General features: G+C 47.1%; 1 protein-coding gene across 1 annotated transcript; it reads left to right on the plus strand.

The window, feature by feature from the left end:
* Positions 1–1,210: 1,210 nt before the first annotated feature.
* Positions 1,211–22,862, plus strand: WNT2B (Wnt family member 2B). The gene is made up of 5 exons (XM_053591862.1): positions 1,211–1,789; positions 8,508–8,728; positions 9,752–10,029; positions 11,044–11,308; positions 14,842–22,862. Exons 1-5 carry the CDS (start codon positions 1,608–1,610, stop codon positions 15,069–15,071), a joined length of 1,176 nt encoding a protein of 391 aa, XP_053447837.1. The 5' UTR covers positions 1,211–1,607; the 3' UTR covers positions 15,072–22,862.
* Positions 22,863–24,939: the final 2,077 nt, after the last annotated feature.

A 24,939-nucleotide genomic window follows, 5' to 3' on the forward strand; every position in this document is an offset into this window, starting at 1 on the left:
AGCTACTCGAGAGGCTGAGGCAAGAGAATCGCTTAAACCCAAGAGTGCTCTGTGACACCAGAGTACTCCACAGAGGGTGACATAGTGAGACTCTGTCTCAAAAAATAAATAAATAAATCACCAGGAGAGGCGTGAAAGACACCTGCTACGTGGGAGAAACTGAGGCTGAAGAAAGGGATTGAGGCCAGAGCCAAGAGAAATTCTAGAAGGCGGGAAACCCAGGATTTTAAAAAGAACTTTTGCGGCTCAGTAAGGGCCGCTCAGCCCACAGGGGCTCTACCTGCTAGCCTGGGGAGGACAGGGAGTGGAGGAAGAGGGCAGTCACTTGCAGCAGACAGCACCTCCCCACCCCGTCCCGATTTACCTAGCTCTCAGGCTGCGTGCCGGGCCGGGGGAGGATGAGGGAGCAGCGGGGAGGCGGCAGGGGTGGAAAGGCTAAGGAGCGAAGGCTCCAGGGTTTCCACCCTCTCAGCAGGACTCCCACCCTTGCCTCGGGTGCGGGGAAAACCGCCCAGCTGTTTCTGATTCCTTCTTAGTCTCAGCCCCGCCTGAGAGGGTGGGGGACCGAGGCGCAGAGAGAAATCCAGGAGAGACTGAGCTGTGCTGAGCCGGGCCAGAGGGGCGGGAGCCCGCAGGTGTGCCCCCTCGGCGCCTGCCATCGATTCCCGGTCCCTAGGCCTGGCAAAGCACCGGGGCTGGGCAGGTGGGTGGGCGTCACATCTAAACATTAGGGGTGGGGGGAAGTGCAGTGGGTCGGAAGCAACAAGGGCCCTAGATGAAAGACTCCCCCTACCTGAGGCCGCTGCCCACGGAGCCCCTGCAGGCAGTGTTAAAAAAAAAAGGGCATTAAGAGTGTCCTACAGCGCTCGGTGGCAGGGATTCTACCCATTTCACAGAGGCGGAAGAATGGAAAGAGAAGACCGGATGAATTGAACGCATCCTCCGTGCTCAGCTCCAGTGTCCTGTAGTTTGAGGACAAGCGAAAGTGTAAACCCTTTCCACCCTGTACACTGGGTGGCCCACAGAAGTTGGGGTGGACGCATGAAGGGCGCTAGGACCCGGTGGCGCGGTGTCGGCAGGGACTGGGCGCTCGGGGCGCAGAGGGTCGCCACCGCGCCCCTTCGCAATGCGCTGCAGCAGGTGGGCCCGGCTCCGCAGCGCGCCGGAGCGCCGCGGGGAGGAGGCGGCCGCCACACCTACTGAGCCGCGGAGAGCCCAGGGCTGGCGCGGGCGGATCCACCCTAAGGGCCGCGCGTGTCCCCGGCCTCGGCCCCGCCCCTCCCCGTCCAATGAGAGCCCGCGGCGGAGGGGGCCGTCCGCACACTAGGCCCGCAGCTCCCCTCCGCGCCGCAGAGCCCCGGATACCGCACTCAGGGCTCCGGCGCCGCGCCCCAGACCCCACGTTCAGCGCGCCGTCGTCAGCTTTCGGATACCGCAACGCGCGCCCCTCTCCGGGACGCTGCGCCCCGGCTCCCGGTGACCCTAGGTCCCTAGCCGGCAGCACGCCCTATGGCCCCCCGGGGGGTGAGGTAGGAGCAGCCTGAGTACCACCTGACGGGTCCCCGTCTACGCCCCTGCGGGCTGCAAGGCGGGAGTCGTGGGGAGCTATGCTGAGGCCGGGTGGTGCAGAGGAAGCTGCGCAGCTGCCCGCTCGGCGCGCCCGGGCCTCTGTCCCCGAGCCCGCGCCCAGAACCGCGGTCCCCGACGGCTCCCGGGCTTCGGTCCGCCTAGGTGTTACCTGCTTGCTGCTGCTGCTGACGCTGCCGGCCCGCGTAGACACGTCCTGGTGGTGAGTGTGGCTCTCAGGTTGGAGGTGAGGCGCTGGGTAGGAGAGGCTGAAGGTGCTTGGAGGGAATATGTAACCCAGCATGGGCTGCACTAGGCTGTCTCTTCGACGGAGTTAGACACAATCTGGGGTGGAGGATGAGTGGGGCAGGAGGGTGAGGCCCCGCGTTTTACCCGCCTGCTGAGGAGGGCGCTGGGCATTTGGAGCAAGGACGCCCAGTGGTCGAGCCCCCTACATCCCCAAATACTAAACCCCTCTTTTTCAGTTCAAGCTCCGTAGCGTAAAAACTACCTTACGAGTTTTTCTCAGGGTTCAAGGAACCAGTAGTCCCTCGGGGGCCTGCAGCAGCCGTTCTACAGGGTCCCTCGATTTCGCATAAGGTCGCCCCTGAGAAGGGGGCAGCTGGCAATGGGGATGGAGAGTGAACAAGCTTCTCACTAGTCTACCCTCCCTGGTAGAGCAGGAAGACTTTGGTGTGGCAGCAGCACTCAGTGAGGTTTAGAAACGGAATCGAGGCACAAACTACCCCCATTAACTCATTAAAACAAACAAAACACTTGGGTTTGCATAATCTCGGCTGTGGTCTCCAGCCTCCACAGTGGAGGATGTCACGTCTTCCGGCCCTTCTTCCTTCTTTCTCTTCCCTAGGTCACCCCATCTCCCATCTCTCCCCTCCGGAGAGCCAGAGGGTTCTGAAGTCCTAAGGTACTGAGACCCTCTCCTCAGATTTCCTGCAGGCTTTACACTCCAGTCAGTTCACAAGAGGGCAGATGAGGCAAAAAGGCATTGAAAACGCACTGGACATCTGGTGTTCTTTTCAGAATCCCCTCAGTCCACCCAAGGGTGGGTTGAAGGCTCCTATCACCTTCTCTCAGGAGAAGCTGCCCTGCCTTCTCCCCCACTTCGGTGGGGAGGGGAAGGAGGAGGGCTACACTGAGAAAAAACTCAGTCTTCTCTTTCCTCTTCACCCCCAGTCACACTGGCCTCTTGGATTAGCCTGTTGCCCCGCTTTACCATGCAATGCCCCCTTCCCTTCCTTCCTCTGCTCTTCCTCCTGTGCAATGCCTCTTGCCTCCCAAGTGTGGTCTCTTCTCCCCTTGCACCCTGTGGCTTTTCTCCTCTTGACTTGGAATCTTGGCTGGAAGGGTGAGGGGTAGCTGGCTGAGGGGCCAGCCAGCTTGGGCTGCAGATTCCTATCATTTCAAGATGCGGCTCTCCATCCCCACCCCCCACCCTGTTTTCCTGTTTCAGAAAAATCTCTTTTGGATCTCTCTCTCTTTTTTTTAAATCTCTCCAGTGTTGGGGAAGGCAAGGAGGGGGGTTCTGGATGGGGGAGCAGGGAGGCCTATATCTTACATCTGGCTTGAAACATTCCTTTAGAAAGGGAAAGGGAAGAAGGGGGATGAAGAGAAAAGCCTTTCGAAATTCAGCGTGAGAGCAAAGCTACCCTTTTTACCTTTATGGGCTTGGTTTTGCCAGGGACTTATGTCTTCAGGGTCCCTGATTAAGAGAGCATAAAGTGACCACTGCCCATCTTTATTTCACCCAGATGACAGTTTGCTTTTAAAGACACTTGATTGCCTTCTTACTAGTTTGAGATGTAGTCTTGGGGACCAAATGGTGTTTAGGTGAGGAAGTGTCCCTTTGGTAATTTCAACATCTGGTAGTAGCTGGGTTCTTTCTAGTCCCCATTATTTTATTATCTTTTTTGGAGACAGGTTCTTGCTCTGTGTCACCCAGGCTAGAGTGCAATGACATGATCATAGCTCACTCCAACCTCAAACTCCTGGGCTCAAGCGATCCTCCCACCGCAGCCTCTCAAGTAGCTGACACTATAGGCCCAAGCTACCACACCCGACACATATTTCTATTTTTTATAGAGAGAGGGTGTGCTCTTGCTTAGGCTGATATAGAACTCTTGGCCTCAAATGATCCTTCCAGCTCAGCCTCCCAAGGTGCTTTGATTACAGGCATGAGCCACTGCACTGGCCTCTAGTCCCCATTTGCACCCTTAACTGCTTGTTTTTCTCTTTTCTTTCTCCATTACCCTCCTCCCATGTGGTTCATATTAAAGATTTTGGAAAAACTCCCATGTGAAGGAACTAGGGAGGGAGGTGGGTGACACACAGAGGGACTCCGCAGCCTCTATAACATGCAGGAAGGCAGAAGAGGGCCAGGGTACGGAGGTTGTTTTAGCCTCCTTGCCCCACACCGGTAGTCATAGCTACCGGCCTAGATGCCTGCCTGCCTCAGAGGTCACAACTTCTAAGATAAGGTGAAAAGCTGGCTTCTAAAGGCAGGTCAGGCCCCCAAAGTGTAATCCTTTAAGAAAAAAGCCAGCAAGATTGGTATTCTGTATAATCCTTGGATGAGAAGTTTGTTCACTGTGTGTGTGTCTGTGTTCCACGCTGGAGCAGAAGGCCGTCATTATTATCAGCTAACTGTCGCATCTTTCTCATAGCCCAAGAGTCTTTCCCTTACTCTCCAATTGCTCCTTCCCCTTCTCTTTACCCTTAACCAAAGGAGGAAATAGGTGGTCTCTTCCTACTCTATGACAAACAGAACAAGAAAATAGAGGGCTCCTGTCTTATGCTTTCTTGTTCCATTTTGCATTCTGTAGGGGGGGTGGATGTAGGGAATCACAAAAGCAGAACTGTGTGCACAGACTAACAGAGAGAGAAACACAGAGTGGTACCATGATGTTAATATTACTGTTATGACCAAGTTGCCATTTCATGAGCCCCCAAAGTGAGGAGGCTCCAGGTACTATGGCACCTTGTGAACATCATCTTCATCAATCCAAAATAATCCAGTGAGGTAGGTTCTATTAGTATCCTCATTTCATAAATGAAAGTGAGGAATAGGAGAAAAGTGGTAAGAAAGTGGCTCAAGTTCACACCGATTTTGGAACAAGATCGGTCCACTTCTAGGTAACCACTGTATGTCTCTCTTGCCTCTGTGATGAAAATGAGCTTAGACTTGAGTCAGACGACCTTGTTCATCCCGGTTCTTCTCTAACCCCGATGGACAGAGCTGGGTACCATCCTATAATCTCCCCGAACCTCAGTTTCTTCACTTGTAAAATGGAGATCTTGCCCTCATGGAATTTTCATGTAGAAAAACATGTTGTGTCAGGACTGTACAAATGCGGAGACATTAAGAGCATATTCAGGGAGGCTAATAGTTTTACCCTTGTGTTCAAAGTCTTACTATGCGGTGGGCTGAATGGCATACACTGGGGCTGTACATAAAAGGACAAGGATTGGGCAGCACCTGTGGCTCAAGGAGTAGGGTCCCGGCCCGATATATTGGAGGTGGTGGGTTCAAACCTGGCCCCTCGCCAAAAATTGCAAAAAAAAGAAAAAAAAAGGAGGATGATCATCCCTGGCCTCATTAAAAAGACACAAACATAAAATATCTGCAAATAGGCTGGCAGTATTGACAAGGAGTAAAACTGTGATTCAAATTTAGTTTATGGCTGGCTAGGGAAAAAAGGAGTTGGGGATAAATCAGAGAAATTATGTGTTTATTCAACGAATAGTTATTGAATACCTACTGTGTGGCAGATGCTACCCTCAGGACTGGGGATGCTGACACTTAACAAAACAGACAAAGTCCCTGCCTTTTTGAACCAGTGCATCCACATCACAGGGGAAGTGCAGATTCCAATTCAGCAGGCCTGGGTGGTCGTGGTGCCTGAAGTGCTGCATTTCTAAGGACTCCCTGGGTAAGGCAGATACAGCTGTTCTGGGAAGCACACTGGATAACAAGAGGTTAGAGGAGGGTCTGAGTCACTTTTTCAAAGGAAGGGATGTGATAACTTGGTCAAAAGCAGGTGAAGAGGGCTGGGCAGGATGGTTCATGCCTGTAATCCTAGCACTCTGTGAGGCTGAGGTGGGTGGATCGCCTGAGCTCAGGAGTTCAAAGACCAGCTTGAGCTAGAGTGAGACCTCATCTCTAAAAACAGCCTGGTGTTGTGGCGGGGGCCTACAGTCCTAGCTACTTGGAAGGCCAAGGCAAGTGATTTGCTTGAGTCCAGGAGTTTGAGGTTGCTATGAGCTGTGATGTCACAGGACTCTACCGAGGGCGACAAAGTGAGACTCTGTCTCAAAAAAATAAAAAAGCAGCTCGGCGCCCGTAACATAGTGGTTAGGGCGCCAGCCACATACACTAAGGCTGGCAGATTCGAACCCAGCTCGGGCCAGCTAAACAACAATGACAACTGCAACAACAACAACAAACTGCTGGGCATTGTAGCAGGCGCCTGTAGTCCCAGCTACTTGGGAGGCTGAGGCAAAGGGAATCGCTTAAGCCCAAGAGTTTGAGTTTGATGCCACAGCACACTACCAAGAGCAACATAGTGAGACTCTGTATCAAATAATTAAAATTAAAAAAAAAAAAGCAGGTGAACAGAAGTATTCTGGGCAGGAAGCTGAGAAGGAAGTAAAGAGCTTCTGGAAGGGAAAACAAATCTAGAGGGTCAGGGACATCTGGCACCCTCTTTCAGACCATGAGGTAGGAGATGCCTTAAACATCTTCGTGCCCCTAACATCGGAGCTCAGCCATGGCCCTTGGTGGGAATTCTGCATGTGTTGAACTAAGAGGGAGATGGGGGCCAGCCCCCTAAGCTTTATTTGAGGCATCAGACAGTGACTACAGGGGTCCACAGTGACAGCATGCAAACACCATGCTCTGCAGAGTTTTGGAGCAGTTATTTAGTAGGGTAAGAGTGGTAGTAGAGGAACTTAATTATCTTCCCATCTTAGATGCTGAACATATGTTCCCACGCTCAGTGAGGACCTAACAAAAAGGACCTACTTGGGCTGTATCACAGTGGATTTAAGTCAGACCACAGGAAGGACTTTTTGCCAGAGTTTGGCCTGCCCCACTCCAGACTGTCTCATGAGGGCTGGATTATTGGTCTCCCATTCCCATCCAACCCCCTTCCCCCAAGCCCCAATAAAAAAAACAAACACCCATTGCCTAGAGCAGTACTCTGAAGCTGAACTGGGGAAGCAGAACGGTGGTGAGACAGGGACAAGCTCCAACTCCAACTGTCTTGATTCTCCAAACAAAGCACCACAGCAGTGGGTGTAACTCTGGGCTGTGCGTCAGGCAGCCCTTTCCGGCTGGGCCAAGCCTGGGGTGTTTATTTTGTTTGTTCCTGGAAGCTGTTGCCCTGATGGACAGTGCTGGGGACGCTGATTCCATGAGATTTGTTAGCAGAGGGCCAGCCCTCTCACCCCTCCCCCGGACAGATGGGCCCCATCAGCCCTGCTGAATTCCCTAAGAGGCAAGAATCAGCCCTCCTTGTGTTTGTTTGAGTTGGTGTCACCAGTGGTGATCCAGTCTGTGGGTGAGGGCTGGCTATGGGAATGCAGTGTGTGTCTGTGGGGGGTAGAGGGAGCCACAAAGCCCAGGGCAGTTTAACTTTTCTCCTCCCTCCATGAGCTTCCCTCCCTTCTCCTTAACCACTTCTAGGCCCATTCTGGGGCTGTTCCCATCTCCAAACCACAGGCTCATTCATAGCTCAAACCTAATCTTTTCTGTCTGCAGCAGCAACTGCTCTCCAGGGCCCCCACCTGTTCAGAAAAGGGGAGAGAGGGCATCCCTTTGATGTGTTTGGATAGGAAATCAGAAAATGGCCAGCAAATCAAGGAAGGTGCTAAGTGGTTAGAGAAAAAGGGAATGAGCAGTGAAGTTGGGCTGATGAGCTGGAGGAAGTGGGTGAATAGTTCTGATCTCATTTGGTGGCCTCTTAAGGAAAAAGAGTAATACTCTGCTATTTTCTCTGAAATGTTCTCCCTGAGGCTATGGTAGAGTCCAGGGCTAAGAGGATTTAACAGAAAATACTGCCTTGGGAAACCAGAGGATGACTCTGGCAACCCATCTGTCCTTCAGTAGCCCATCTCAATTGATCTTACAGTTGTTCATAATGGGCAGACTGGGGACAGGAGGAAGGGGAGAGTTCCCCCAGTGACTTTAATTTGGGCTTTGGCTTCCTATTGCAAACAAGGAATAGACTTCCTCTGCCCATGCAAGTCCATCCAGGATATCTTGCCCTTAGAGGTGAGGAAGATGATTTGAAAAGGTTCATTAGTTAAGAAAGGCCCTGGGGAGGAAAGCTGGGGATGGGATCTTTCTCCCCAGACCTCGGGATGGGGAATGAGGATTTTTTTAGCTACATGTGTCTGACTAGAGCTATAAACATTACTCACAATTGCACACTTGTCTCTTCCCACCAGCCCCTCCCTGTCTCCATGCCCCTGTCATTAAATCATATCTTCATGGACCAGTCATGCAGAACATACCTCTTATATGTGGGTGGAAGAGTGTTGTCTCAGACCCTTGTTTTGTTAGTTTATTTTTCTATGAGGCTTTTAATGTTTATTAAATAAACAAGCAATGGGTTTGTGTGACAGGTCCACAGCTTCTGTGTATGTGACACATACCTAGCTTGTGTTTTGAGAGTATGTGTCACTTGGCCTTTGGCTGGGGGAACTGGTGATGGAGGGAGAACACTCAATTACTCTCTCTGCAACTGCATAACTATTTTTCTGGAGCTTGTGGGAAAAATTCTACCCATCAGCTTTAGGGAATATGGGTTGGGAAGGGGAGGGAATCTGTCCAAGGTCTGGGTGCCAACTTCCCCCTTCCTTGTTTACCTCTTGATGAAGAAAAAGGGCTAGGATGCTCTGACAGGGCCATCTCCACCTTGCAGGTACATTGGGGCACTGGGGGCCCGAGTGATCTGTGACAATATCCCTGGTTTGGTGAGCCGGCAGCGGCAGCTGTGCCAGCGTTACCCAGACATCATGCGCTCGGTGGGCGAGGGGGCCCGAGAATGGATCCGAGAGTGTCAGCACCAGTTCCGCCACCACCGCTGGAACTGCACCACGCTGGACCGGGACCACACTGTCTTTGGCCGTGTCATGCTCAGAAGTAGGGGCCTCTTCCACCCTGCCCAGTTCCTTCCCCTTCTATGCCTGGGGTGGTGAGGAGGATGGGTAGGCAAGATTCTCCCCTCCCTACTCCCACATTACCTCATAATCCAAGAAACAACCATGGGCCAAGGACAGAGTTGGGAACAGACCCTCAGTACCTTAGATTTGTAGGCAGGGGTTCCTCTAAATTCCAGGGCTGTGGGATGATGGGACAAGGTAAAGCATTCCTTAGCACGTTCATCTTTATCCCTAATTTTTCCTTCCCCACTAGATCCCCAGCTTGGGGGTCTTCTATGTACTAGAAGGCTGAGGTCTAGGAATAGATCCTGTGTTCTTACTACCACCATCACTATCGTCACCTCACCACTCCCAACATGACAGTAATGGGAACAAGAGATAAACAGAAAGGTGGTATGTACATATTTAGGAGAGTCAGTGGCTTGGCCCCAGTTCAGCAAAGAAACTAAACAGAGTTGAAGTAAACTAGGAAAAAAGGCAATGAGATAGGAATCTGGAGGTGTCAGGCAAACAGGGTGATAATTCATTAGTACCTAAGAGCGGGGAAGGAAGGAGAGCAGGCAGGGAAGGTGGCATGCCTCTCCAAGCAGGCTGACCCCCGGGCTGGGGTCTCCATTGTGCGGGAACTGTCCAGCAGAGTGGGCCTGAAAAGGCCTGGAATGTGGACTAAGGCAGACTTGGCTCAGCCAGTTCTGGCACTCAGTGGGAGAGGATGATTCACCAAGAGACTTTTCAATGGATGGACACAGGGAATTTGGAAGGAAACAAGAGTATAGGTCAGCCATCAGGTCAGATGTATAAAGAAGTGGAGAGTTGAAGTCTAAGGGGAAAAGATACTCTGGAGATGCTCTTAGAAGGTGCTTTGAATAAATGGGGTATAGGGGGTAGCTCTGGGAAAGAAAAGGAGAGGAGAGGAAGTTTCAGACTCAAGAGATCGTGTGAGCTGAAGAAAGGGATGGCATGGGCCTCTTTCCTGAAACGTATCTGTACCTTTCTTCTCCAGGTAGCCGGGAAGCAGCATTTGTATATGCCATCTCATCAGCAGGAGTGGTACATGCTATCACTCGTGCCTGCAGCCAGGGTGAACTGAGTGTGTGTAGCTGTGATCCCTACACCCATGGCCGACATCATGACCAACGTGGGGACTTCGACTGGGGTGGCTGCAGTGACAACATTCACTATGGCATCCGTTTTGCCAAGGCCTTTGTGGATGCCAAGGAGAAGAGGCTTAAGGATGCCCGGGCCCTCATGAACTTACATAACAACCGCTGTGGTCGCACGGTCAGTACTCACATCTGTGTATATATGTTCATATTTGCTGGGGTGACCAGTAGGTGTGACCATGGACTAAATGTGAAGGTCACAAGGAAGAGCTGAAGGCTTCTAGATCACTTCCAAAAGCCCCAGCATCCTGGGCCAGGAATGCCATATGCAAGGGAGCTTGGGAATGCCTACGTTCAACCAGCTGTAGAAAGAGTCTTCATGTAGGTGGAAAGTTGGGAAAGGTGGAGTAAAGAAGAAAAGTAACTTTTTAAGAAGGAAAAGAACTGCCTCCATCAAGACTGAGAGAATATGAGCTTGTTTTAGTTAATTCACTGGTATCTGAACACCTTCTATGTGCCTAGAACCGTGCTGGAAAATGGCATACTACAACAGGCAAAGGTACAACACCTGGCACTCTAAAACTTGTGAAAACCAGCATACTGTAACCATGAACGGGATCTTGTAGTTTTAAAATCTAATGGGCTATCATAGAAAGGAAAGCACTGTAGGTCCAGGAAAATTTTCTGGAAGAAGAGGCTCTTGGTGGCTAGGCGTGCTGGCTCATGCCTATAATCCTAGCACTCTGGGAGGCAGAGGTGGGTGGATTGCTGAAGCTCAGGAGTTTGAACCAGCCTGAGCCAGAGTGAGACTCCATCTCTAAAAATAGCTGGGCATTGTGGTGGGCACCTGTACTCCTAGCTACTCTGGAGGCTGAGGCAAGAGAATCGCTTGAGCCCAAGAGTTTGAGGTTGCTGTGAGCTATGATGCCATGGCATTCTACCGAGGGCGACAAAGTCAGACTCTGTCTCAAAAAAAAAAAAAAAAAGAAAAGAAAAGGAAAAAAAAAAGGGTTCTTGAACTTGATCAGGAAAAAAATGGGTGGGATCTGATGTGAGAGAGACCAAGGGCTCAACCAGCCAGCCTGGGCCAAGGCCAGCAGATCTCAGAGCACTCATGTTCTGGGTCCTAGCAATGACTAAAAAGTGCCCTGAGCAGCTTTCTCTTTCTTACCTTCCTCTCTCCCCACCCCAGGCTGTACGGCGATTTCTAAAACTGGAGTGCAAGTGCCATGGTGTGAGTGGTTCCTGTACTCTGCGCACCTGCTGGCGTGCACTCTCAGACTTCCGCCGCACAGGTGATTATCTGCGGCGGCGCTACGATGGGGCTGTACAGGTGATGGCCACCCAGGATGGTGCCAACTTCACAGCAGCTCTCCAAGGCTATCGCCGTGCCACCCGGACTGATCTTGTCTATTTCGACAATTCCCCAGACTACTGTGTCTTGGACAAGGCTGCAGGTGAGTAACAAAGGCAGGCAAAGACATGGAGGCCCAGTTCCTACTGAAGGCACCCCTGGTTAATCCACGTCTGTTCAGTCTCAGAAGTTAGAGCAGGGGATGCTGCGGGAGGAGTCAATTTCCTCCCCACATGCAATCCTGGTCATTGTTGACTTATGCCTCAATCCACCAGGCCCAATGCTGCCCAGCTGGGGAGGAGGTCATTCAGCTCCTTGAGGCCTGAGGTCATCATGTATGGCTTTGTTGTGTCACCAGCATTTGGGATATAGTAGGCACTACTCAGTGAGCATTTAAATTGACCACCTATTTTCAATTCCAAGCAATATGTGGGCTACATGGAAGTAGAAGATACAGCTCAGCGCCTTTGGCTCTTTACAGTCTACCTAATATATTATGGGTACACAAATGCAACAACAGAGATGACTGAGGAAATCAAGAAAAGTTTATTTGTAAATGTAGAATTTAAGCTGCTCCTTGAAGTGTGAAGCGTATCTGGATAGCTAGAGACAAGAGCAGGCAGATATTCTCTGAGCAGAGAGTGGTGTGTGGGAAAGCACATGACCTGTTCCAGGGAAGAGAACAGATCAATCTGGTAAGAGATTAAAGCTAGAAAGATGAACTTGAAAGCCTTTATCCAGTGTGCTGCAACTGAAGATTCTAAAATAGAGTTAGGGGCTCGGTGCCTGCAGCTCAATGACTAAGGTGCCAGCCACATACACCGGAGCTGGCAGGTTTAAATCCGGCCTGGGCCTGCCAAACAACAATCACAACTACAACCAAAAAACAGCCGGGCATTGTGGCAGGCACCTGTAGTCCCAGCTACTTGGGAGGCTGAGGCAAGAGGATTGCTTAAGCCCAAGAGCTGGAGGTCGCTGTCAGCAGTGATGCCACGGCACTCTACCCAGGGCTACAGCTTGAGATTCTGTCTCAAAAAATTAAAAATTAAAAAAAAATTGGAGTTGGGAAAGAAAGAAAAGAGGAGATACCTACAAAAGTCAGGTAAAGCAGCAAATAGTTGGTAGCAAGTGGTTGGCACAAAGCAGCAAATAGTTTTTTCAATCTGCTCTAGATATTTCTGGTGGAATTTTGGGGGATGCTTGAAGGTAATATAGTATCTCCCCAAGTGACTAGAAGTTACCATCATGGCTCATATCTCTAGGTCAGACGGGTTGAACTAGAAACAGCGTGGAGTGCAACAGAGCTGTTCTTGCCCTCATTACTGTCATGGGGCTCCCAGGCTCTTTTCTATTGACTTGACAGTCAGGACTTGGGTGAGGTGGAGCCAAAAGCCTTAGTTGTCTTTGGTGCTGTTTGTTTTTACCTTTCCCTGTTATTCCTCGAGCGTCAGGTGGCTCAGAGCAAAACTGGGCACAGAAACAGGGTTGGGGCACTACCCAAGTAACAGAGAAAGTAGTCTGTACACTTTGTAGGGTACTAAAAGAAAAAAAGGTGGAAAGCCCTTCTGATTCTCCCACTGATTTCCTGCCAGTAGGTATGTTTTCCTTCTCCATGGTCAGAGGGTTACTCTTTGGATACCTAGAAATAATTCCAAAACACCCGAGGTTTAATCCTACATTACCGTACCATACACATTTGGGAAGGGATCTTTGGAGTCGGAAGGATAATTGTTGGCCTTTCTCAGAGGCATAAAATTAGGTCTCATAAAACTCAGAGTGGGGGCGGCGCCTGTGGCTCAGTGAGCAGGGCGCCGGCCCCATATACCGAGGGTGGTGGGTTCAAACCCAGCCCCGGCCAAACTGCAACAAAAAAATAGCCGGGCATTGTGGCGGGGGCCTGTAGTCCCAGCTACTCGGGAGGCTGAGGCAGGAGAATCGCCTACGCCCAGGAGTTGGAGGTTGCTGTGAGCTGTGTGACGCCACGGCACTCTACCGAGGGCAATAAAGTGAAACTCTTGTCTCTACAAAAAAAAAACAAACAAACTCAGAGTGGGACTTGGAATTCAAAGAATATAAGTCATCCCAGAAGTATGGACCCAGGAATTCCCTCCAAAGCAGTACTTTCCCACCGAACTTTTTATGATACAGAAATGTTCTCATATCTCTGTTGTCTAATACCGTAGCAACTAGCCACATGTGATTAACTGAGTACTTGAAATATAGCTATATGGTGTAACCAAAGAACTAAAATTTTTAGTTTCTTCAATTTTAATTAATTTGGATGTAAACAAATCACATGTAGCTAGTAGCTACTACAGTGGACAGTACAGCTCCAGAATGGAAAGGAGAGTTTTGATGCGTAAAAGAAGGACTTCAGACCTAGCCCTTGGAGTTAAGAGAATAATACATATTTTTAGACTTTGTCAGTCCACACTGCAGAGCAGTGCTGTCCTAACATTTTGGATTATATACTCCTATTACTAAAAAACTTGAGCATGTACCTCCATTATATGTATATTTATATATACGTCCCATTATACTAATATGTATATTATAAAACATACATACAAAATAGATAATTTTAAATTGAGATAAAAAACAAATATAGAAGTTCTAGCATTTCTTTCCATATTCCAGTAAAATGTGGAGACCACTGCTGTAGAAATCAGTTAATCTATTCTCTTTCTTTAACCCCACAAGAGTCACTTTCCCATCTCTGGATCCTTATTCGTAAGGGAAAGGGTTGGAGTAGATACCCACTAGGATCCACCCTATCTATAAAAGTCTACTGATTGTATGATCTGCTGGCCAGATCTCTTCTGCGGAAACAATCAGAAAGGAAGTTGTAAGCGGGGAAACATCACTCCTACCCTTAAAGAGTTCCCAGTGTAAGGGGATAATGCAACAGGAACTGCTGAGGGATATGCCTCCAGCCAGTCATGCTAATCAGTTCATCTCCCCTGAACAGATTACAGATACAATAGCCTACTATGTTAGATTCTATTATTATGTCTATTTTCATGTGAGAAAATTAAGGCCCATTTTCATATGAGAAATTAAGTTAGTTAATATCTTGTTTTGGCTAAATCACACAGTTAAGAGGCAGCAGAACTGGAATTTGAGTCCAGATGATCTGCCGTCAAGGTCCATGCTTTGAATGGCCATGCTACACATGTACTACTTCCCTGTATAGTGCAACTTAATCTAAACGAAGGACCAGAATACTAACAAATGGTAGCAGACCATAATTGTGGCAAGGTACTTCTTAGAAGAGATAAATTACAGGTTTGGTTTTTTTTTTAAACTTTTTATTATGGAAAATTTAAACATAAAGCAGAGAACCCTAATCTAGCTTGAATAATTATGAACATTTTAAGGTTAGATTTTGGAGAAGATATGGAGATGGATATTGGTAGGGAGGGAATTGCAGATGAAATCAATGGCCTTTGGGGAGACTTGATGGTGGGAAGAAATAAGCCTGGTGCAGAGGGCAGTGCAAAGATGATCATTTGGCCAGTGGGTATATTTTCAGAAAAAGGGACTCTTTATGGCTTCCTTTGGAGAATGTGGGTAAGGGTGCCAGAGCAGCTCAAGTGAGAGGTAACTTGGTTCTTATTCCCTCTCTCCCCAACCCAGGCTCCCTAGGCACTGCAGGCCGTGTCTGCAGCAAGACATCAAAAGGAACAGATGGTTGTGAAATCATGTGCTGTGGCCGAGGGTATGACACAACTCGAGTCACCCGTGTCACCCAGTGTGAGTGCAAATTCCACTGGTGCTGTGCTGTGCGGTGCAAGGAGTGCAGAAACACTGTGGACGTCCACACTTGCAAGGCCCCCAAGAAAGCAGAGTGGCTGGACCAGACCTGAACACAGATACCTCACTCATCCCTCCACTTCAAGCCTCCCAACTCAAAAGCACAAGATCCTTGCATGCACACCTTCCTCCACCCTCAGTCCTGGGCTGCTACAGCTTCTGTTTAAGGACTTGGAGAATAATCCAGAGGGACCATGGTGTCCTGATTAGTTCCTTAGCCCTGGGAAGGAGTTGACAGGGGGTGTGAGAAACTGAGCAGCTCCCTGATCTCCTCTGGAGGTGTGAATGGAGAGAAGAGGTAGGGGGTCTTCAGAGTGGTATGAGTTGCACTAAAGTACCTAGCTGAGGCTCATTTTTCTTATCCCTTGCACTGGCTTCCTGACACTTCTTAGGTGTACAAGAGGAAGGGTACCTGGATAGTTTCTATTTTTTCTACCTGGCTAAGGTTAGACGGAACAGAGATGAAACTGCATGCCCCTTCCCTGGAGTCAGTATGAGCAGACAGCCCAGTACCCCAAAGGAAAGGTGCAACATTCCTTTATTATTGAGAGCCTGAGATTGCTAGACAAGAGTTAGCCAAAGTGGACAAAGTTCTATTCACAAGGTCCTATGTTTATGAACTGCTGTGTTTTGTAGGGAAGACAGTTGTATAACTATACAAACACACTTTTATTCATTCTCTTCCCCTTTTCCACATATATCAGACAGTCAGTACTGCCTCTTTTGCTCACTTGCTGCCTATTTGAACTTAGGTAGTAGTAGTATACAGTGGTTCCCATGCCTAAGAGATCTTTAGAAACACCCTAGAACAAAAAGTCTAGCTTAGCCTTGGGATTTTTTCCCCATACATTATTCTGGGGGTTAGCCAGGTTTGGGGAAAAAAAGATAAGTGACTCATGGAGGGTGGGAGAGGGTAAGCAGGCTCGATCTCAAGGGCCCACATGAGCCATCAGTGTAAATTGGGCAGGTAGGGACCTCTGGCTTCAGGAATGCTTTAGGAGAGGATCCTAGCCTTTGATGCTAGGAGCAGGAACCTGGGACTACAGTGGGAAAGAGAGCTGGGGCTCAGGACCAAAGTGGGAACCAGCTTAGAAGGCAGCCTTCCGCCATTTACTCAACATGTCTGTACGTAGTGACTCCAAGTCCTGATGATGATTATTGTTCACTCCACACTGGGCTTTGGGGGGGTGGAGGGGAGGTTCCTTCTATGCTAGTACCTGTTGCCTAATTAGGTTTGCAGCAGTAGTGGAGTCTCCAGAAATAGCAGACTCAATAAGCTGGGGTCTTGAAAACCTTAATGTCCTATTTTTGTGTGACTTGGACAGTGGTTATCTCTTGGCTGTTTATATTTTAAAGCAGCAGAGTGGTATAGAAATTCAGTTATGACAGACCTGGGATAAAATCACAGCTGTGCTACTGGTTTCTGGTGTTTTGAGCAAGATACCTAAAATTCTCCAAGCCTCTGTTTTCTCATCTGTAAAATGATGATACATACCTATCTCAGATACTGACTTTTTAAGTATGCCCCAAACTCTAGCCAACAGATATCCTTCAGCAAAGCCTCTGACAGTTCTAGCCCATTATGATTTCTCTGAGAACCTTTAACTGAGGACTGTAAAGTACTGACAGCAGGCTGTAGATTAAGGGGCCTACATTAGGCATTCTGGATATAGGCCCCCTTTCCTTTCCCAAGTTCCTCTCCAACATCCCTTGGGGTCCTCATATGTTTGTGAAGCAGCTTTACTCTGCACAAGCAGCAGGAGATTGGGGGAATCATAGCTCTAAGCCGTGGGGGCAGATTTATTTGGATGATAGGACTAATATTTGTGTAACCTGCTGAGACCTGTGTGGGAGAGTTCAGGGTGGTTTTTCTTTTGGTGAGGGGATTTGCTCCAGTTTCACAACCATTAACACAAAACATGAGCTAGTCAGAACCCTTGTGGTCTGTGGTGAGGGGATGCCTGTGGAGAAATGGGACTGAGTGAGTCAGGCCAAGGGAATGTCTTCCTTGCAGAGTGGGGTCAACTGGGTAACTGATGAGCCAAAGGTGGGATTAGGGAGGGGGAAATAGTAGGGGAAGAGAAGAGCTGATGACATCTTGAGCTGGGATTAAGAGGAGGAAAGCTTTGGGGTAGCGGGGAGTAAGTGAGTCATGATCAGTCTGAACTTAAGATAGGGCTGAATGAATTTTCACAAGTGTTCTGCCTTGTATGCCAGGCTGCTGGGAATAGCCCCAGGTTCCAGCCAGCCCTTGCTCTCACAAGAACATCCAGGGTACCCCATAAGACACGTGATGGCATAAGCCTTCCACGGAAAAATCAACCTGAGTTGAATCTACCTGTGCCCTATTTTCTATGGTATTTGCCTCTCACCCTGTGGAGGGAAGTGGGCCTTTTCTGGCACCTCAGACTGCTCAATGCTTTCTCCTGGGCTCCAAATTCTAGCTCATAAAGATGCAATTTCCCATAAATAGTTAAGGGAAGAACAGGCTGCTCAGAGAATGAGAAATTTGAAAAGCGAGGTAGGTAAGGGAAAGGGTGTCCACCTGAGCTCCACTAGAGAGGCTCTGTGGCCCCAAGAAGGAATGATGGCCAAGCAGTTAATTTTTCCTTTTAGTCCTCAGCCTGCTTCTGCATTCCGATTGGCTTTAGACAACTGGCGTCCATTCTGCACTATACACAAACAGAAACTAATTTATTTGGAAGAAGTAGCAAAATGAGAACTTTATTTGGCGCAGTCAGGGCTCCGTTTAGTGACTTGATGCTGCTTCTCCTCGTCCTTGTTCCTGTCCCGCCTCCATCCCACAGGTCTGTTCCTCACATCAGCAGTGCCTGAGGTCCTCTGTCCTGCTACTCCTTCTTGTTGTACTCATTTTTTCTAACTTCTAATAAATGTTTAGGTATAATGTATTGCAGTAAGTGCTGTTTAGATACAAAGTTCACTTAAAAGAGATGATCTCTGTTAAGGATCTTAGACTCTTTTAGAGAAGGCATAGGACTGAAGTTCCTCAGCTGCACAGCCTGCAGCCAGGTCTTATGTAATGGGAGATGCTTACTTTAACCTAGCTCTGAAGATAAAAGACATCTTTTATTATTACTAGCCCTGAATAATGGCACTAATCCACACTCTTCCTTAGAGTGATGCTGGAAAAATGAAATCAGGGACTTGAGATTAATTAACAGAATCAAACATTGCCCGGCCCTGCACGTCTGTTTGCAAAATGTCTTACAGGTCTAACTCACTGCCTCATTTCTATTCCTTCCTGTTGCAGAGAGTAATTTCTTCTCCTTTCTCCCACTTCCCTTATCAAAAACACCAACCACTAAGTCTCTGCCAAATTCTTAGACCCACTCAGGACATGAGTCTTTACATGGCTTAACAGAAGAGAGATAATAGAAAGACTGGGGATTTTTCCCCATAGCCTTTCTGAGGTTTTTATTTAAATGCTCTCAGTGGTCACAGGGCAGAAGCCCAAGCGAGCTGGGGAGAAGGGAGGACCAGGGAGAGTAGCTTCTCATCCCTGGGAGGCATTCAGCCTAGCTCCTGCAGCCAAATTACAGCACCAGAGAACAATGTGGTGCATTCCTGGGCAGGTCGGTGGGACCCTGGGCGCCTGGGCCTTGTGGAGAGAGGTGCCAGACACAGAGCTCTCCGTAAGCAATCCTGCAGAGCCGCCCCTTGGGTGCAGAAATGAAATACGGGAGAGCTTCACATTACACAGAGACCTGTGCCTCACACCTAGTTATTGATGGCCTTGGTGGAGGCCGCTGCCCCCACCCTCTACTTGGGAACTGCCTGCTACTTTGGGGGTTGGGCATCTTTGAAGTAATGTTGGAAAACAAGAAAGAAATGCTTCCTCTTCACTTTTTGTCTTTTTTTTTTAATTAATTTTCTAAAAACAGAATCTCACTCTACTGCCCAGGCTAGAGTGCCATGTCATCAGCCTAGATCACAGCAGCCTCAAACTCCTGGGTTCAAGCCATCCTCCTGCCTTGGCTTCCCAAGTAGCTGGGGCTACAGGCGCCCGCCACAATACCTGGCTAATTTTTCTATTTTTAGTAGAGGTGGGGTTTCACTCTTACTCAGGCTGGTCTCAAACTCCTGAGCTCAAATGATCCATCTGCCTCAGCTTCCCAGAGTGCTAGGATTACAGGCGTGAGCCACCACACCCAGCCACCCTTTGCCTTCCTTGACAGCTTGAACACAACTGTGAGGTTACATACAGACACACACAGACACACACACACGAGGTGCACATGTATGGACACACATACAGCTTCTCTCAGGCTGCATAGTTCTAGCCATTCCCTTCTCCTCCCAAATAAGAAAAAAGCAACTAGATTTTAATCCAGTCCTTCAAAAAGCATACCAACAGAGTCCAGCTCTAACCAAGGAATATTATCAGCATGCAGGTAACTGTTTGGTTTGGAGGTAGTCGGGGAAGGATGTAGAAAGGGCCTAGAGAGAAGAAATCACTGGTGGAGAATTACCATCTGAGCAGAGCGGCTAAGACTGGACAACTTCTCAAGGCTGATTTGTGCTGGGGAGTGAGACGTGCACTCTATACGCTGTGTGTACTGTGGCAGGCAGTCTCCTGTGACTGCCAAGCCTGCTGCTCATGACCTGCTTTTGTTTTTGATTCTTACTGGGTTAGAAAACAGGATAGCTTTGGATTCCAGGGATGATCTCCTTAGGAGAGAAGCACTGGAAGAGACCAAGCAACAGCTTTATTAGGGTAACTAAGTCACAGTTGCTCCATTGAATTGAGCTTTCCCAGAAGCTTATTCTCCTTGGGTGACTGGCAGGTTTCAGGCCATAGTTAGTAGGGTTTCTGTAAAATGCCTGTCCCTGACCTCAAAGGTAAAAGGGATAGAAAAGAGAAAGAGTTTATAAGCTCATTTTCCTATTTTTCCATTTATGGTTTAAATTACCTCTGAGCATCTTTGTAGCTGTTCTTCATTTACATAAGATGTTTTAGTAATTCTAGATTAAATGCAAGGTAAGCATTCTCCTCTTAGCCCCCATCTCTGAAATATCCTGGCTTTAAAATTACCTTTTCTCATGGATGGAACAGCTGGACATGGAAGTTCTCTCTCTGACCAAAGAAGCCAAAATCTGGTGACTTTACTTCAACCCACCAGCCCCTGTAAGCAGCCCTGACCAAACGGAAAGGCTAAGCTGAATGAAGAATAAAAGGAAGACCATTTCATCCACAGTTGTCCTATTTGACAAGGTGGAGCTTCCCCAAGAATAACATTCATACAGAGCTTTTTGTCTGCACAATGCTTTAGCATATATGTAACCCTCACAACAACCATGTGAGGTAGGGGTTACTGTCACCTTACAGATGCGGTGACAGTGAGTGGCTCAACCAGAACGCAAACTTAAGTCTTCTGACTTCAAATCCTGTGTAGTGTCCTCAAAGTTTGAGGATGCCCAGGATTAGGGGCGCCAGAGTCCCAGCACCTTCAAAAAGAAATTGATACAAAATATTCAAGCCCCATAGGAGTCCCAGGACTGCCACAAGAGTATATGTGAGCAAAGTTTACAAAGGAATAGCCATCCTAGGCCCTCTGAACCTCATCAACAAATCCCCTTTACCGTTTTTGCCACTATCATTACACCGCCATGTGATCACTAAACCTCATATTCCACATTTAAATAGCTCTGGTTCCTAGTTTTCTCTATTCCTCTTTCCCACCTTCAGATAGACATTAAAATTTTTGTTTTAATTTTATTTAGTTCTTTTAAAGTGATGTTAAATGTGTAGACAGAGTGGAGTAGTCATGAGAAGTCATGAGAGGAAATTATTAAAGCTTTGGGCTTTTAAAAAGTATATGTCAGAATTTCCTTTGAGTCTTTACTCCATGCTATGGACTCCTAGGTTAGGAAAGTAAGAACAGGAAGTGACAGTGTGCTGATAAACTATCCTACCCCAATCCAGATGTTTACCCGTAGCCCAGTAAAGGTTCTTAGACCTCTAGCTGAGACTAGCCATTCATCTACAACAAGTCAAGCAGTATCTAACCTGCAGAGAGGAGGCAGACAACAGATTTTTGATTTATCAAAAACTTTTGCAGCTCTCAAACCCCTCTTCCCACCCTCATTCTGTTTAGGTGCAAGACAGCAGGAAAAGGCAGCTCCAAGAAAGGGTGTGTACAAGGGGAATCCTTCCCTGCTCAATCCTGGAACACATTCCATTAGAGACAACATAAGCCCTTGCATACCCTACCTATCCCACTCCTGCACCCCAACTGTGAAGGCAGAAAGGAAAACTGCAGGAACACAACATTCATCAATCATAGACCTGGGATGCTACAGCTCCCTGGCCTAGGTCCCTGCTTGAGATAGAGGAAGAACATCTCAGGGAAACTGTCTACCTATAGTCAGGACTTCTCTCAGAGCAAACCTTCTTTTTTGGTCCATCGATCTCGGTTCTTACTACTCTCTCTGCTTCCCACCCCCACTGCCTCCACATGTGGGCTCAGAAGTCATCATCTAAAGAATTCCACTGTTCACCTCCTGCATAGCAGCATAGCCCCATGAGGCCACACACCAGATGGAGGGGATAAAAGTACAAGGTCATGGCTTCTAGCAAGAGGCTTTTTCTTAAACTAACCCTGACTCCTGGAAAAGAGTAGGAGAGTGTCGAGTGAGCTGCTGACAACAGCAGCTTCTTAGGTCTTGTGTAAAACGGAAGGACAGAGCTAACTTGGCTTTCAGTGGAAATTTCCCTACTCTCATCTCCAGGTGTATTTCTGGTCTCATGTCTACTTCTTGGACATGTCTGAGTAGGGCAGAATGCAGAGGTTGTCAAACCAGAGGGTTAAATCCTTCCCAATCATAGGGATCTATTTAGCAGGCTGCCACACACATGCTGAGGTGGAGGCCAAGCCCTGAACACATGACCTGTTTCTCTAGAAATGTAACTATGAAGTAAAGGGAAATGGGATGGAAGGTGACTAGAACTATGAGGAAATTGCAAAGGTCATCAGTAGGCCTTTAAAATGTTTGTGTATAAAAAGTAAAGACGAGAGGATGGAAGATCATACCTAGAATCACTATGCTTGTTGGGTGACTGTACAGAAGCAATAATTACAAAGTAAACAGTTTTATGAATTGGGAAACGGAAATCTGAGAGTAAAGGAATCAGATAAATAACATCAATCAGAGATGGTATTCTGTAGGAGGTGACTTTTGAGGTGGATTTTTTTTTTTTTTTTTTTTGTAGAGACAGAGTCTCACTGTACCGCCCTTGGGTAGAGTGCCGTGGCATCACACGGCTCACAGCAACCTCTAACTCTTGGGCTTACGTGATTCTCTTGCCTCAGCCTCCCGAGCAGCTTGAGGCGGATTTTTAAACAGTTATATACAAACTTGCTGAGGGCAGTCAGGGGCAGACATTTTAAATAGAAGGAACTGGTATGTGCTGAACCTAGAAGAATGTGCAAGCAATATATAAGGAATTTCAAGCAAGTATACATTATATACACTGGAGAACACAGAGACATTAGCATGCTGAGATCAAGGCTTAAATAATGTGAGAAGACTGCGTGCACCTAGACTGCCAAATGTCTTGATCTATGTCAGTGAACACCAGGACACCTATGGAAAAGCACAAGGACGAGTCCACTGGCTACAGATACAGGAACTAAAAGAGATCTACACTGTAAAGTTCAACAGAATACTACATATCCCTAATGACAGCTCCTTAGCATTTGAGATTCTGGACTAAGTAACAGATCTCAAATGTCCTATTCAGAACTATGAGGCATTAATGTGGGCTTACTGGCCCAGAATCTGGCATAAATCAAACCAAATCCTTAAGAAATTCGAATGTGAAAGGGGAATAATTTAAAATAGAAAAATGCTTCTTTCCTGCACTTCCAACCTTAAAACCCAACTGGTCCCTTCTATTATATTAGGTATATTGGACTTTTGTGGCCCAGCAGATTCATTGTATCTGAGACCACAGTGAATAGAAGAGCTGCCAAGGGGCATTAGAGCCTGCAAAACAAATTCACTAGTAAACGAGGAGGTAACTCTCATATACTATAGGAAGCAGCAGCCAAGGAAGGAGACAGATTCTGAGTTCATGCTATCCAGTTATACCTGTCTGTCTTCTTGCATTTGCTGAAGGTAAAAACAGCTATTTTCTGGGCTTCTGCCATACTTCTTAACCAGATTTCCCTAATTTCTCAGGATAAAAACCACAGGAAAATCCTCATCTTCCAGAGCAATTCTCTGGTACACTTTCAGAAAAAGAATATTAGATTGTGAGTCTCATCCAGTGTGTATGTATTTTTGCTGCACACATTGAATGAGCCAAAAGGTGAACAGTGTGGTGGGTTTCTGCTTTACCTATCTGGCACAATTTGGTGCTGGGAGGTAGCCACTAAACGCCAACTGCATTTGTTAGTATCATCTTAGTTTTCTCTCTCCCCTCAGCAGTTTATAAAAGGTGATTTCTGAAACCCTTTACTAAAGAAAAGCTCAAGGGTTTACATTCAACTATGACAGCACTATGAATTCATTAAGAAGCATGTTTCAGGTTGCACTACAATTTCCCTATGTAACATAAACCCATGGAATCTGACATAAGCTGATTGCTCATGCTGGTTATTTTATTTACATTTCTGAATGGAAAGGATTTCAATACTCATAAAATATCTAACTGACTTATTATTTTTCATCTGTTCTCCCAGAGCACCTATTATAGAATAGACATAGAGACCAGAATTCTCAACTTGTATGACTGGTCAAGTAACAAGGGAAAAATCATTGCTCGAAAAGCAATTTAAAAAATTCAATATGGAACTTGAGGTCAAGAAAGAGACATGGTTACTCTCAATGATAAAAGTTCAACAATAACAACAACAAAAATTAAGTAACTGTTCATTATTTGCAAATAAGTCCTACTGGAGCATATGGTAACTTTGTAGGAACTCAGTAGAGCTGGAGTTTACATCTTTCTCTGGGGACCTAATATTAACAGACATAGTCATTAGTATGAAGAGAAACGCAGATGAATGGACCAGAGTGGATTCCCTACCTTCCAGAAATATGAATGTACCTCCTTACCAATGTGCGGTAAAAAAGACCTCTGAATTAGAAGATGCCATCATAAATCTAACTTACCATCCAGAGATGAATATTGTTAACTTACTCAAAGAATAATAATTTCTTCTTATTCTACTATGTGTAACAAGCTCAGGTAGATTGCTAGAGAAGTAATAGTCACCAAAAAAGTAAATTCCAAAGCCTGATCCCTGGTCCTCTACCTCCAACTCACTGTTCAAATAGTCTTACTTCCTTTCTTCTGCTATAAGACTGAGTTAAATCAGTATACCCTTCAACCCTCTAGTACAACCTCTTCTACTCCGTCTACTTTCATCGTTTTGCCATATTTATTGATTGAATGACTAATTTATATAAACTCAAGGATAGGTTCTATGCCTATTTTAAAATATGTATTCTAAGGTTATATCTCCAGTGATCTAGCTAGTACCTATTACTTTATTAAGATAGCCTAATAAAGATAGGAGATATTTTTTGGTTACTTGAAAATATCTTGGTGGTTGGTTACTCATGTAAAAAGGTAGAATTGTTAAGGATGCAGAATTGATTAGCAAAATTCAGCTTGGAATAAATGGCAAAGGAACCTTATTTTAGTGCCTTTATTCCAATATCCTTTTATTTAGTTTTAAAATTAACATGATACATGGCTGTTTTCAGAATCAGTGACTGCTAGATGTAACTTTGACATTACAAGTGAGGTCTGGTAAGTTCTGGGTGGATCTTTTGTATTCTCTCTCACATGTCCACAGAGCCAAATAAGTTTGGTCCTAACTCATACTATTCCACTTTGCTTCATAATGACACCATACTATTTTATTTTCAAAACCAGGATGGTCCTTAGTC

The sequence above is a fragment of the Nycticebus coucang genome, chromosome 5, assembly GCF_027406575.1.
Source record: "Nycticebus coucang isolate mNycCou1 chromosome 5, mNycCou1.pri, whole genome shotgun sequence".
In the NCBI taxonomy this organism is placed as follows: domain Eukaryota; kingdom Metazoa; phylum Chordata; class Mammalia; order Primates; family Lorisidae; genus Nycticebus; species Nycticebus coucang.

Bases quoted from the DNA above. Each gene is read 5' to 3' on its own strand.
- WNT2B (XM_053591862.1), top strand. From the start codon at position 1,608: ATGCTGAGGCCGGGTGGTGCAGAGGAAGCTGCGCAGCTGCCCGCTCGG. The intron at 8,729-9,751 runs GTAGGGGCCTCT...TTTCTTCTCCAG, and splicing joins TGGCCGTGTCATGCTCAGAA to GTAGCCGGGAAGCAGCATTT. The intron at 11,309-14,841 runs GTGAGTAACAAA...TCCCCAACCCAG, and splicing joins TGTCTTGGACAAGGCTGCAG to GCTCCCTAGGCACTGCAGGC.